The sequence below is a fragment of the Macaca fascicularis genome, chromosome 5 (genome assembly GCF_037993035.2).
Source record: "Macaca fascicularis isolate 582-1 chromosome 5, T2T-MFA8v1.1".
NCBI classification, from domain to species: Eukaryota; Metazoa; Chordata; class Mammalia; order Primates; family Cercopithecidae; genus Macaca; species Macaca fascicularis.
The window spans coordinates 65,292,411-65,308,168 of record NC_088379.1 but is presented as its reverse complement, the minus strand read 5'-3'; the positions used below and the strand labels follow the sequence as shown (position 1 = coordinate 65,308,168).

The window sequence follows — 15,758 nt, the reverse complement described above, 5'->3', positions numbered from 1 at the left end:
AATATCACTCGCAGGGCTGAACCAAAGAAACTTGAGCCATTCAGTCAGGTCCTTCTTACTTACCTTTCCTTAGCTAGTGCTATACTGTTGATCAGCAGAGTCCAGAGATTCTGGAAATGTTTGAGTGTGGCCTAAAATATATTTGCTGTATCCTACACTTCCTAAAAAGGAGACTCTGAGCAGAAGATTGCCAAGATTGAAACTATTTATGCACATACCTAAACAGTCTTTTAGTTTATAAAAGTATCTAACCTTCAACCAGCTTTTGGTACAAAAATATGTAGTAAATCCACAGATATGCAACTCTACCCAGTTTTAAAAAATATTTAACATTCAACTAGCTTTTGGTACGTAAATCCACAGATATGCAACTCTACCCTTAATGCATCAGTATTCATCTCGAGGGATCGATTAAATACTTAAGAAACTGGAAAAATTAGCATGGGCCAAAAAACAAGGGACTAAGTGGTAACTTCTTATCATTATCAGATTAATTAAAGAATAATTTAACTTTTTCTGGCAGTCTGTGAGGTAATTCATGGTATAATGTGATGGAAAGAACCCTGAGCTAGGAGCTGGGAGGCACATGTAGCTTCAGTGGCACCCACTAGCTAATGATACATCACTTGACATATCAGTTTATCATTCTGGACAAAATTCCTTATGTGAAAATTAAGGTATTAGGTTAGATAATTTCCAAATTGTCTTCCAGTTCCAATAAACTGAACAAGAATGGAAGTGAGACCCTGGAAACTGCCCAGTAGACAACAGCCTGGGGATTTGGCCAGCTTGCTGAGACAGAGGTTGAATCCTGGTTACATCTGCCCTTGCAAACACCAAATCAGGGAAATATTTGATCAGGCTCTTCTCTAAGGCTAAATACATTTGCAAAATGAAGAAAGTGAAATTGAACTAAAAAGGTCAAGAAGAGATGGCACTATTGCCCTTGTTCTTTGTGCCATTCAAGTACATTTTATTTAAGTAAATAAAATCCAGACAGATTTAAATCTAAAGGAATATACATAGAACTCTTTAATGCCTTCAAAATTAATAATAGTTTTGAAGTTACTTGACAAAAATTAACCCTTCAATAAAAATTTTCTTGTGAATACTGTCATCCTATTCAGAGCTTTGTCTCATAATTCCAAGAACTGTCCTTAGGGAAAACAATTTGAATTAATAAAATGTAAGAAAGAATTAAAAGTCTCATTGCTTCTGTTAATCACCAGCATGTAGTAAGTGTTTACTTACTACATACTATATATACACATACTGGAAACAAGACCCCTTGAAGTGTTTCCTTACATAAACTCCTAATTAAAAAATTAAGTTGCCTAGAATTCTTATTTAGAATAATAACTAACATCTCTACAAAAATAGATTCTTTCACTTTAGTAGAGTAAAACTTAGGCTAAGTATCCCAGTTCACCTGGGTCTTTCTATGAGCATTTGGAGTGCTGAACTGGGTATACATTATGCCAGGATACTTGACAACTTTGTCACTAGGTTTGGGAAGCATTTGACATGGACATGCACTCATTTCTATAATCCAATTATTATGTGGCAGAATTATTTCATTTCCTTTGTCTATGGGCAGTAAAAGTCCTTATCTCCAGGTAAAATTGCTCACTCTTAATTTTCAAGAAACAGGATGTTCATTTTCTTTTGTCTCTTTCTGAGCATTAGTACAGCAGATGTCACTTCTGTCCCCACTGCGGTTCCCTACTCCTATCATTCCTAAGACAGAGTTCAGCTGAAATCACTGAGAATATCGCAGTAGATTCCTCAAGCTTCCTCAAGTTCAGCTCACTGCGAAATGTCAATGCCTTTTGCTCTGTTTTGTTTTTTAATTTTCTAAAAAGCTTTGAATTAATTTGTGGAATTTCATAAAGTTCTTGCTGACATATTTTGAATATTTTTCAAACAGGTGAAAAATGCATTTTATGAATCTCCATTCAGGGAAGAATTTGTCAAGTCTCAGGTTATCAAGTTCAGGTTTGTAAATCTGAATTGCCAACTTCTGAATTTAAAGTTGAAGCTGTTAATCTGCTCAGCAATAAATATGTTTTGAAGTGTTAAATATATAATTCAATTCAACAAACATTTGACACTTGTTCTGTGTAAGTTATGGGTTACAAAGTCCCTTATTGATTCCTTAAATCCCAAAGTAAGCATTTGCAAGGTGATTGCTGGGGACAGAGGTATAATTGGTGCCTATGCTATAAAACTGTTTCCTGAGAAACTTACTAAGTACAGATAGTGCTAAGTACAGATAGACCTTACACATATCCTTGGTTTAATGGCAAGTAGTGCCCCACGTAAGACAGTGTAGTAGATCAGGTTTGTCTTTAGCTCTTCTTCCTCCTGTTAGTCAATCTTGTTTACCTTCTTCTATTCCATCCCTCTATTCTCAAAATATGTAGCTGAGAAGATCTCATCTGTCAACTAACCATTCATATATAGGTTTAGAACATAATATTAGGGAAAATATTATAAGAATTTTCAATATGATATTACCATAATACAAATTATTTGTATTAAAAAATAGAATAAGAACTATTTCCAAAATTATTCCAATGACAAAACTCTAAAAGTTTCCTGCCATTCTATTACTTAGCTGATATCTCTAAGGCATTATTTGATCACTCTGTTCTAAAAATTCTGTACTCTCTGGTGTTTGAGATAGTGCCCTTTCTTGGATCTGCAACTACTTCTCTCATCTTTAAGTTTCACTTTCTCAGGGGGACCTCATTCACCCACATGGCCTCATATTCTATTGAAATACAGATTTCTATCTCCAGTCTGAACTATTTTTCTGATTTCTATCACTGTATACACATCCCCATGTGGAAGTTCCACAGAAAATTCCCTAACTCAGGAAGAATCCAGTCACATAAATGAGAAACCTGGAAGTCATCGAACACTCCTTCCTTTCCTGGGCCCCTCGTATTTTATGAATAACTAAGTACTACTAATTCTATTTTCCCAATAACTTTCTAATTTGTTCACCTCTTTATTCCAGTAATCTTGCTACTGCTACTCATTATTCTGTCTTCTGTTACTGCAATAGTGAGAAGAGCAAGTGTATTGAAAAGATTAAGTCAATTTTGGAGATGTTGAATTTACATACTAAGGGACCATATGAACCTGAAAAATGAGTGTGACTTGGTAGAGGGAAATGGAACTGAGCAGAAGATAGAAATTTGCTCACGATCAACTCAAAAATTTGGAAGCATGGGCGTAAATTTCTCGGAAAAAGAATAATAAAAGGGAATGAAAAGGATGATGAAGAAAGCTTGAAGAACAATATTTAAGGTGATGGAAGGAATATAGGAACCTTAGATATAGGGAAAGAGCAGGAAGATAGAAAAATCATGACAGAGGCACCACTGATGCAAAAGATAAGAAGTTTCAAAGAGGGTGTGGTTTAATGGCAAGTAGTGCCCCACGTAAGACAGTGTAGTAGATCAAGTTTGTCTTTAGCTCTTCTTCCTCCTGTTAGTCAATCTTGTTTACCTTCTTCTATTCCATCCCTCTATTCTCAAAATATGTAGCTGAGAAGATCTCATCTGTCAACTAACCATTCATATATAGGTTTAGAACATAATATTAAGGAAAATATTATAAGAATTTTCAATATGATATTACCATAATACAAATTATTATGACAAATAATCCTGACTGAATATAATAAATACTGAAAAGAATCCACTGGTTTTGTTAACTAGGATACTTGGGTTGTTATTTATTTTCCTGTCTTGAAAATAGTGTTACAATTAACATGTATATAGGTCTGTCCTTGCACAAATGCATGAGTGCATTTGAATATTTAATTTCTGGAAGTGGAAATGCTGTGTCAGAGAGGACAGATATTCAAACTTATAATAGATAAAACTGCTATCCAAAAATAAGACTCTAATTTGTATTCCCACTTCCAGTTTATGAGAGTAGTGGTTGATGCAATATATAGTGAAGAGTTAGATTCTTTCAGAAGTGACTATGAAAAGGAGTGGATAAAGTAGCTGGCAGGATGATTCCAAAGTAGTAATTCATACAAATAGTATTAAGACTAATTAATACTCTGTGTTGAAAAGACAGTTACATGAAGTCAGTACAATTTGGTAAAGCATTCTGATATCTTTAGGATTGGGAGTTGTTTAGGATAACCTGAAGATTGTTTAGGGGAGGTAAGTAGACTTGAGACACAAGAATAAAACCTGAAATTCAAAACCACAGTTGATTTTATATTTAAGACACATTGTATTTGATAATTTTGAATGGTTTTTGAAAGGTGTGTTTTTATATTAATAACCATATACTTAACTAGACTTTTTGAAGGTAAGGGATACCATGAACAGACTAGCTCACTATATGAGAGACTGAATTTGTGGTTCTTCACATACTAAACAGTAGCAATATAGAAGGAAACATTTATGGATTTATGTGTGCATTTCATGTAAGTGATAAAGAAAAAAGCAGACTGAGATATTACCCTTCTTTCTTTTTCTTTTCTTTTTTCTTTTCTCTTTTCTTTTCTTTCTCTCTCTCTCCCCTTCCTCCCTTCCCTTCCCTTTGCTTCTCCCTCCTTCCTTCCTTCCTTCCTTCCTTCCTTCCTTCCTTCCTTCCTTCCTTCCTTCCTTCCTTCCTTCCTTCCTTCCTTCCTTCTTTCCTTCCTTCCTTCGTTTTCTTTCTTTCCTCCCTCCCTCCTTTCCTCACTTCCTCCCTCCCTCCCTCCCTCCCTTCCTGCCTTTCTTTCTTCCTTTCTTTTTTTTCTTTCTTTCATTTTCTTCTTTTTTGGCCCACAGTCAACAGAAACATGGAGTGTTGGCTCATATGCTGTTGATTTGTAGATTTCACTCTACTGAGGATCCTGAAACTATAAATAAAATTGTTCAACGTGTTTTACATGAAAAGCTGCAAGATGCTGTAGGACCCCCTAAAGTAGATCCTCAGTCAGTTAATATTAAAAGTAAGTTAATTTCTCTTATTTTTCTTTCATAGAACAGTTTCATTTTAGGTTTGATCTTGGCATTCATTAAAAAATTTTTTTTGGTATCCTTTAATTCTGGGGTCTTGCCACCAACAGTATATTTCTTTGGAACTAAATTGGTCCTAATGAAGTATTTTAATTTTTGAAACTGCCCTAAACTTAGGCCTCCCATGCAAGCTTTTTATTAACTCCTGAGCAGTTTTCTTTATATTACACTTTATACTTTGGCTATAGAATCCAATTATAAGTGAAGAAAATGGCTTTGTATCTTCTTCTTCTTTTTCTTGTTGCTTTCATTGTATGTTCTGAGGGTATGGTATATGGAAAGGTTCATGCCATTTACACATTTGTTTTCAAATGTCATTAATATACCTTGCTGTACTTTCTTCCTTTAAACTTTTCACCAATGAAACATTTATAATAAACTTATTTTTGGTATGTTTACACCTATAAATGAAAAATTTAGGTAGATTTTTGTTGTTCTTGTTGTTATTGCTTGTAGGGCCACATGGGACAAAACAAATGATGATAGGTCCTCACATTTATAAAATAAGAAATATGAGATCCTCAGTGGAAATTAAGGTCTGGTTAAGGGCTGAGTCATATGTTATAGAACAATGCAGGTCTATAGAAATACTATGTGGGCACAAGTATAATGTTACATTTTCTAGAAGTTACATTAAAAACAAAAATAAGCATGTAAAATTAATTTTCAATAATTTGTATATTCAACCCAATATGTCCAAAGTATTGTCATTTAAACAAATAATGTAAAAATTATTCATCAAATATTTAATTTTTTTTGTAGTAAGGATCTGAAATCTAGTAACATTTTATATAGCTAGTACATTTCAATTTAGACTAGCCATACGGCAAGAACTCATTGGCCACATGTGGCTAGTGGATACAGTAGTGGATATGGCAGCACTGGGAACTAGAGAATAGGGGACAAGTAGAGAGAATGAATACAAACTGCTAATATAAAATCTGATAGATCTGAGTAGACGCCTAAATTGATGGCCAGCCAACCCACTTGCTTAGGAAGGAGGCTTCAGTAGTCAGGGACAGATACATAATTTATGCACCCTAGCACAAAATGAAAATGCTAGATCTGTTTTCAAAAAGCAACAAAAAAGTGCTGTTAAAAGTACAAAGATATAAGAGTTTTCTTTCTTCCCTAGTGTCTCTCTCAACTTTTCATGGTGTTTTCATTTGCTGATTATTGTCATTCTAAGAGAAAAAAATTAAATTTGTAGATTACTAATATGAGTTTAATTGTTTATATCGTGAAATATTAATTTAACTGCATATATAAGTACATTTAACTTGTATTTCAAATCATGGAAATTATGCAACTATATTGCATAGCTTATACATATATGTTTTTCATTTTTGCCATCAATGGAAATAGTACAAAAGGTTAATGACTCTTCTTATTTTCCTGGTTAGTATGAGCAAATTCTACCAACACTCTCTACCTTCAGCTTACTGAAGAGTGAGGAAGGACTAGAGGGAAAAGGAGATCTGGGTTTCCCTATCTTTCTCTTTCTAAGTTGTAGTTTTCAGCAAAAGCTGTTGGCTAATACACAGAAGTAACAGAAGCAAGAAGGGATATGACAGGCTCTGTTGTTCATCTGTGTTTATTAGAATGCTATTGTCTTTTCTCTGGGTTTTAAGCAAGTTTTGGTTCAAACAGAAAACATGGCCTCCAAGGCATGTCAGTGCACCTCCACTTACTTAATGGAAGGAATAGCACACTTACCTTGTACTTGCTTTGAGTCTTGCTGAACCCCTGTGCATTGTGGGTTCACTAGAATTCTGATTTCATAGGGAATTGTGAATGATATATGCAAATGAAGTGGGAAGAAACCATGGACACACTTATTGCACATATCTTGTCTGCCAACACTATGATCTATTATCCTATTGAACTTCATTTTCAAAACACAAGTTACAAGATAAAATTATTAAGAATGTCAAGTGAGCAACAGCAGAGCATTGTACCAAGCACAAAGCCATTGTGAATATGAGACCCAGTGCAGATGTATAAGTCACACATGAAGCCAGCCTTGTCAGTACTGTCAATACACAAAGCTTGAAATTTTCGTAGGAAGAGCTTGAGATAGAGAATAAGTTATTTGAAACAAAGAGATCAGAGGTGGTCCTTTTAATATTAACTGAGACTAAATTGTAAATTCTTCCTTATTTTTGCCATTTTCCCCACAAGTAGCCAGAATAAATAAAGTCAGAAAGAAGGTGTTCTAGAATATAGATTTCCACTTCATTCATACTATTAAATACTAAAGAAAACAAAAACACTAATATTTTCGTATTTAGAGCATCCATCTTTCCATGTACAAAGAATAGTTTTGGTCATTAGAACTCTGCTGAGTAAGGAAGTTTGAGCTTAGAGTTTTATACATCTATTGGCTAGGTTAGTGTTTGCATAGGGTTTGAGACTGACTAGTGAGAAGTCAGCAAGCTAAGAAGTCATTGGCTGGAGCTAAATGACAATTTGAGGGCAGACTGTCTTTTCAAATTTGACTTCAAAAGGGGTAACATTGTTTTTAACTGTGAGTGAGTGCACATTTATGGAGATGCTATCAGGTGTGTTATACAAGTGGGACTATGCTCATGAGCTTAATGATATAATCTGAAATAACGGTTAATAAATGTATTATTACATTTGGGGAATCAATACTATGGTTTAGAGCAGTGTTTCCCATGGAGGGGTTGTGGACTCCCTGCATCTTATTTACTGGTATAAAATCCAAATTCTTGGGCTTCAATACAAACTACTGAATTAGAGTTACTGGGAAGGGGAAGAGGAGTTTACATTATAAATATGCTCCCTATGTGACTCTTACCCACATTAACATTTAACACACCATTCACATTCTCTGCAATGTGACGATCATACTATGTCTATGACAAACTATGTCGCTTTCTTTATAATCCAGAAATACTGTTTTATAATAAAATTAAGCAGCCTTTTAGTATTTAAAATACTCAGAGGCATAGTGTAATTCTGATGTGCTGACCCTATTCTATTTACTGTTTCTATGTGTTTCAGAAATCAACAAGACAGAAATAGACAACTATCTGAACCATTGTAAGTTTCATATATTTATTAACATAGCATTACCTGAAGGTAAAAAGCTAACACTATATAGGTCATTTAGGTTTACTTAGTGTTGATATCATGGGACAGAACAGATAAAGTTTGATTAATTTGTGTACAGTTCATTGTGCTTTATCATATCTCGGAGACACATTTTATTAGTAAAGAATAGCAAAATTGAGATAACTTTGGAGTGGATGTATGGGTGCCTGGGGCAGATGTGTAGTGGAAGTGAGTTGTACAGCTGTTAAAGAAGAGGCAAGAAATGTTTACTTATCACTGTTCTGTTTGTAGATATCTATAAGATAAAACAAATCTATACATTGTGTTTTTCAGCTAGAGTCAGAAACTTATTATCACTATATCCTAGATAAAATCTTCTTGATGTTATTAATCCTATGTCATGGAAAGTGCAGGAAATTATGGGGTATATTTTAATAAAATTACTTTAGACACATAGATAATATCTTCACCTATATTTTAAAAGTGCTGACTCTAGGCCCAGCACTTTTCTTCTCCTGTAGCCAAGTACCCCACCGTGATTTACAGTATACATTCAATAGTTATGGGGTTGTTGCACATTACATTTCTCTTAAAAGGTGGAAGAATATGTGCTACTCACCAGCTCATATAGTTGGTTAATTTCTAAAATTAACTAAATACAAAACCAAAAGATAATCTCATTACCTAAATAGCATATACTCTCGCCACCAATATTTATTGGGAACATACCATGTGCTAGCACTGTGTTAGACAACAGGGATACAAAATGGATAAGATATAATCTCTACCTAAAGCACCTCATACTCTAATGGGACTAGATGCATGAGGCTAATTCATGAACACATCATTCTTAAACAACACTTCTCAACCAAGGGAAATATTGTTGGCCAAGCTATCATGCCCCACCCACTGTGGCATTGTTGTCATGAATATAGGGGGAGGGTTACTGGCATCTAGTATATATAGGCCAAGATCTTATGATGCACAGGGCAGCCCCCTACAACAAAGAATTAAACAGTTCAATATGTTAGTGGTGCCAAGGTTGAAGAACCCTGTCATAAACAATGTCAATATGTATACATACACATAAGCACACATAGAGAGGGTATCTGTTATACACATAAACACACACACAGAGTGTGTTTGTTACTATTATTATTTTGGAAGCACCAAGAAAGTAATAACTAATCCAGATTGGAGACAGGGTAGTTAGAGAAAGCATCCTAGAGAGGTAACAACTGCTTTAAATTTTACAAAATGAACAGGAGTTAGCTGAATAAAACATTACAGTTTACAGAAAGGTAAGAGCATGAGAAAATATTTGATACTATTGGAGCACAAAGCAGAAGAAATTTGGAACACAGTAACACAATTTGATGCTTAAAACAATTGCTAATTAATGCACCCACCAATGCACCCACCCTCTCTCTTTTGCAGGCTGTGGAACACGAAGAAGTAAATCTCTAGGTCAGAGTCTCAGGATCGTTGGTGGAACAGAAGTAGAAGAGGGCGAATGGCCCTGGCAAGCTAGCCTGCAGTGGGATGGGAGCCATCGCTGTGGAGCAACCTTAATTAATGCCACATGGCTTGTGAGTGCTGCTCACTGTTTTACAACGTAAGTTTCGAAACTTGAGGATGATTGGGAGTGAACAAAGTGCACTGGGTTTTGGCAAGAAAATATCTCATGAATTTTGGGAGATTTGAGTTTATCATAAATTAAAAATAATGCATATATCACAAAAGACTGGAATATTTGTAAACATTAGTAAGAGGTTTTAAAGTCTGGAAATGGAAATGGAGTCAAAGTATATGTAAATAAATAATCTTTTGATAAATACACAATCATTTCTCAAAGAAAGCAGGAATTTTAAAATCATTTTTGAACTTTGAATTTGCTGTCAAACAGGAGTGCTTTATCTCTCTGCTGAGTATCTCAATCAGAGATGGAGTCTGGATAGGTTGTAGGTTGGATCCTAAGGTGGAAATTTCACATGGTAAGAAAAAGAATTAAATATGAAGAATTATATAACGAAGATATGAAGAATTTGGAAGTAGCAAGTTGTACAAACGAATAGATTGACTTATTATATTGCAAAAAATGGAGGACCCTTCAATCTATTGTCAAAATGTCTATAGTATATAAAATAGTAATACTTTGTTAAATTATTGTGTGGACTTTTTGGTTTTCAGAGAAATGTGTATATTTCTGGGTGGGGTACATGAGGCACATAGAATATATTAATTTTTCTTATTCTGTACAGGGTACTTTCCATAGGTCCCTTGGAGTCATTAATATTCAGAAATATCAAAAAGCCCTAGCATTTGGAGTGGATGACTTGGCATATGGAGTGGCATGTATATAATAGGAAATGGTGGCTTTTTCACCTGGTCAGACCCCTGAGCCTTATTCTCAAATTGGAAAGAGTTCTGTACATCAAAACTATAAAAAGAAAAAAAAATCTACACCTGTAGACTAAATTATTCAATATAAATTATTAGACTGGTAGCATGGTAAAAGGAAATTTATTCTTCATTTTCTTCTTCCCAGATATAAGAACCCTGCCAGATGGACTGCTTCCTTTGGAGTAACAATAACACCTTCGAAAATGAAACGTGGTCTCCGGAGAATAATTGTCCATGAAAAATACAAATACCCATCACATGACTATGATATTTCACTTGCAGAGCTTTCTAGCCCTGTTCCCTACACAAATGCAGTACATAGAGTTTGTCTCCCTGATGCATCCTATGAGTTTCACCCAGGTGATGTGATGTTTGTGACAGGATTTGGAGCACTGAAAAATGATGGTGAGCATCTGAAGAGAAACTCAAATCAAAGTTATATTGGTATTTTATGGCATTTAAAGAATGAAATGCTATTATGCCAAAATATGTTAATTGTGTGGTCATATGACCTGGACCAAGGCAGGCCCTAAAAGTGAAGTAAATAACTTGGAAGACACACACAAATTCCTTCCTGCCTAAGTTAATATCAAGTAAATTGCTTCTACTATATGATACAGTCATAGTACTGCTAAGATGTCTGAAAAAGCAAATATGTCTCCCAGCCATGAACTTTTCTTTAGAGAATTAACCACTTTAGAGATTAGCAATCAATAATATATCCAATTCTGAAGATTGGAGAATCATAAAGCCACCATTGTCCCCTACTGAAATTTCCTTCTAATCTTAACAATGGAGTGGACATTATTTAGATAACTTGTGGTTCTTTCCTAGGCACCCAACTTTTTACTGAAAGTAGTTAGGAACAAATTATCTTCCCAAATATTACTGTTCTAAACATGTGTATTCTAAGATTCTGTATCACTATCTTTTCTTTTTTTTTTGAGACAGAGTCTCATTGTTGTCATCCAGGCTGAAGTGCAATGGTGTGATCTTGGCTCACTGCAACCTCCGCCTCCCAAGTTCAAGTGATTCTTCTGCCTCAGCCTCCTGAATGGTTGGGACTACAGGCGCCCGGCTAATTTTTGTATTTTTAGTAGAGACAGGGTTTCACCATGTTGGCCAGGCTGGTCTCAAACTTTGAGCTCAGGTGATCCACCCTCCTCGGCCTCCGAAAGTGCTGGGATTACAGGCATAAGCCACCGCTCCTGGTACCCCCCTTTTTTTTTGGGACGGGGTTTCTCTCTGTCCCCTAGGCTGGAGTTCAGTGGTGCGATCTTGGCTCACAGCAACCTCTGCCTCCCAGGTTCGAGAGATTCACCTGCTCAGCCTCCTGAGTAGCTGGGATTACAGGTGCATGCCACCACAGCCCGAATGATTTTTGTATTTTTAGTAGAGATGGGATTTCACCATGTTGGCCAGGCTGGTCTCAAACTCCTGGCCTCAAGCGATCCTCTAACCTTGACCTCTCAAAGTGCTGGGATTACTGGCATTAGTCACCGTGCCCGGCCTGTATCACTATCTTATTTTTAATCATGAAACATTTTCTTCTGGTTTATAAAATATATATATATGTCTACAAAGCCTTTTTTTTTCTTTTAGGTAGCAGTCAAAATCATCTTCGACAAGCACAGGTGACTCTCATAGACACTACAACTTGCAATGAACCTCAAGCTTACAATGGCGCCATAACTCCTAGAATGTTATGTGCTGGCTCCTTAAAAGGAAAAAGAGATGCATGCCAGGTAAACAGTTTTGCCCATTAGTATGTTGCATAATTTTTTGTTTACTTTTCTTTGAAATAATTACATATTTGCAGGAAGTTGCAAAGATAGTACAGAGGAGTCACAACGTCTCACCCAGTTTTCTTCAATGATTACATCTCACATAACTATAGTTCAATATAAGATCTGCGAAACTGACAGTGGTACAAAGTATGTGTCTAATTCTATGGCATTTTATCGTATCTGTAGATTTGTGTAACCACCACTAGAGTTAAGATGAAGAACTATTCTATCACCACAAAGATCTACCTCTTTCCCTCCTCCTACTATTGCTAACATCTGGCAATCACTAATTTATTCTCCATCTCTATAATTTTTCAGTTTTCAAAATGTTATATAAATAGAGTTACAGTAGCTTTTTAAACAGAATTTAATTTTGGATCATCTATTGGTATTTTCGGCTCTTTTTTGTAGAAAAATTTTAGTGGTTCCTCTAAGTTTTTTATATATATATATAAATGTGTATTTATTTATTATATATTTATTATTTATTATATATGTGTATTTATTTATTATATAAATGCATATATAGATATGTATTTATTTATATATACATATATAACATCACTGTCTACGTGTATTGAAAATTTACTAGTTTTGCTGAAGTATAGAATGGAAAACTTACTTCCCCTTAAATCCCTTTGCTTTTCCCTCATTAATATTAAATATTAATAAACATAAACATTAAATATTAATAAATATAAATATTAAATATTTGCTTTATATTTTGAGAACCACAGAAGACAATGTTTTGCTTCGACTGTCCAATGTAATTTAGAAAACATAAGAGGAAAAGGAAAGGCTATTTACCTATAGATTTGTTCTTTCCTCTTTCCTGGTTCCTTTTTTTAAAAAAAGTCATTTCTGTTTTAGGAACTTCCTTTAGCCACTCTTTCAGTATAGGTATGCTGATGAAAAATTCTCTTAGATTTTCTTTGTCTCTAAAAGTCTTTATTTCTTCTTCATTACTGAAGCATAATTTGGCACTGACAGTTCTTTTCTTTCAGCATTGAAATCATTGCCTCTGTGATTTCTGCAAGGAATGTGCTGCTATTAGAATTATTTTCTTCCAATAGATGAGGTGTCATTTCTCTCTTTCTGTGTTCAAGAGTTTTTCTTTGTCTTTAGTTTTCAGAAGTTTGATTATGTATCTTGGCATGGATTTCTTTGAGCTTATCCTGTTTGAGGTTTGCTCAGCTTTTTGAATGTGTAGATTTATATCCTTTGTCAAGTTTGATAAATTTTCAGTCATTATTTCTTGAAATACTCTTTCAGCCCCACCTTCTTTCTTCTTTCCTTCTGGAACTCTAACCATAGCAATGTTTACTCTTTTATTATAGTCCCAGAGTTTCCTAAGCTTCTGTTTATTTTTTTTTCCACCCTAGTTTCTCTCTGTTGTTCAGATTGGGTAATTTCTATCAATTTATCTTCAAGTTTACTGATCCTTTTATCTGTGTTCTCTATTCTTATGTTAAGTCTGTTCAGTGAGTTTTGAATTATGCTTATCATATTTTTTAGTTCCAGGGTTTTTCTTTGATTCTTCTTTTTATATTTACTATTTCTTTGTTGACACTTCCTATTTCTTTTCCTTTGTTTTAAACATGATAGCAATTGCTCATGGAGATGCATTTATGATGGCTGCTTTAAAATCTTTGTCAAATAATTTCAACATTTGTGTTATCTCAGTGTTGGTACCTGCTGATTGCCTTTGCTCATTCAAGTTAAAACTTTTTCTATTTCTTTGTATGATGATTTATATTCAGATATATCCTGGGCATCTAATTCTTATTTATTCTGTTCTGTTATTGTTGTTATATCATGCTTTTAAATTTATATTATTTTATTTAATTAATTACTTGTTTCTTCCAACTTTTATTTTAGGTTCAGAGGTTATATCTGCAGGATTGTTACATGGGTAAATTGTGTGTTGCTGGGGTTTGGTGTACAAATTATTTCATCATGCAGGTAGTAAGCATAATAATCAATAGGTAGTTTTTGGTTCTCACACTCCTCCCACCCTCAACCCTCAAGTAAGCCCCAGTATGTATTGTTCCTCTCTTTGTGTCCATATGTACTCAGTGTTTAGCTCCCACTTATAAGTGAGAACATGAGGTATTTGGTTTTCTGTTCCTGCGTTCATTTGCTTAGTATAATGGCCTGTGGCTGCATGGCTGCATCCATATTGCTGCAAAAACCATGGTTTCATTTTGTTTTCTGGCTCCATAGCATTCCATGGTGTATATTTACCACATTTTCTATATCCAGTCCACTGTTGATGGACATCTAGGTTGATTCCATGACTATTGTGAAAATTGCTGCAAGGAACATATGCATGCATGTGTCTTTATGGCAGAACGATTTGTATTCCTTTGGGTATAATATACCCAGTAATGGGATTGCTGGGTCATATGGTAGTTCTGTCTTAATTTTTTTGAGAAATCTCAAAACTGCTTTCCACAGTGGCTCTAATTTACATTCCCACCAGCAGTGTATAAGCATCCCTTTTCTCCACAACCTCAACAACATCTGCTGTTTTTTGACTTTTTAATAATAGCCATTCTGACTGGTTTGAGATGATATCTTATTGTGGATTTTCATTTCCCATTTCCCTGATTAGTGATGTTGAGCATTTGTCCATATGTTTGTTGGTTGCTTGTATGTCTTCTTTTGAGAAATGTCTGTTCCTGTCTGTATTAGGCTGTTCTTACACTGCTATAAAAAATACCTGAGCCTGGCATGGTGGCTCACATCGGTAACCTCAGCACTTTGGGAGGTCAAGGGAGGTGGATCAGTAGAGCTCAGAAGTTCAAGACCAGCTTGGGCAACATAGTGAAATCCTGTCTCTGCCAGAAATATACACATTAGCCGGTGTGGTGGTGTGCGCCTGCAGTCCCAGCTACTTGGAAGCTGTAAGGCAGGAGGATTGCTTGAACCCAGGACGTTGAGGCTGCAGTGCACCTCCTGCACTCCAGCTTGAGTGAAAGAGCAAAACCCTGTCTCCAAAAACAAACAAACAAACCAAGCAAACAAAAAGCCAGTATTAGATAATGTATAAAGAAAAAAGGTTAATTGGCTCACGATTCTGCTGGCTTTATGGGCAGCGTGGTGCTTACAATCATGGCAGAAGCTTACAATCATGGCAGAAGGTGAAGTATGAAATGGGAGGGAGCAGGTACATCACATGGTGAAAGCAGGAGCAAGAGGGGTAGAGTGGTAGGAGAGGTGCCATACACTTTCAAACAATCAGATCTCACAAGAGCTCACTCACTATTGCAAAGATAGCTCCAAGCCATGAGTGATCGGCTCCCCTGACCAGCTCCCATGATCTGAACACCTCCCACCAGGTCCTGCCTTCAGCATTGGGGATGACAACACAACATGAGATTTGGGTGGGGACAAATAGCCAAATTATATCACTCTGCTCCTGGCCACTCCCAAATCTCATGTCTTCTCACAT

The 15,758-nt window shown here is 35.4% G+C and overlaps 1 protein-coding gene across 1 annotated transcript in view; it reads left to right on the top strand.

Annotated features, from left to right (window-relative positions):
- LOC102128952 (transmembrane protease serine 11E) overlaps positions 1–15,758 on the top strand; it is a 54,156-nt gene that overhangs the window by 19,434 nt on the left and 18,964 nt on the right. Inside the window, exons 4-9 of the mRNA XM_005555178.4 lie at positions 1,928–1,995; positions 4,806–4,969; positions 8,064–8,102; positions 9,552–9,729; positions 10,663–10,922; positions 12,120–12,262. Coding sequence (XP_005555235.1) covers positions 1,928–1,995; positions 4,806–4,969; positions 8,064–8,102; positions 9,552–9,729; positions 10,663–10,922; positions 12,120–12,262 — 852 coding nt within the window. The remainder of the gene's footprint in view (positions 1–1,927; positions 1,996–4,805; positions 4,970–8,063; positions 8,103–9,551; positions 9,730–10,662; positions 10,923–12,119; positions 12,263–15,758) is intronic.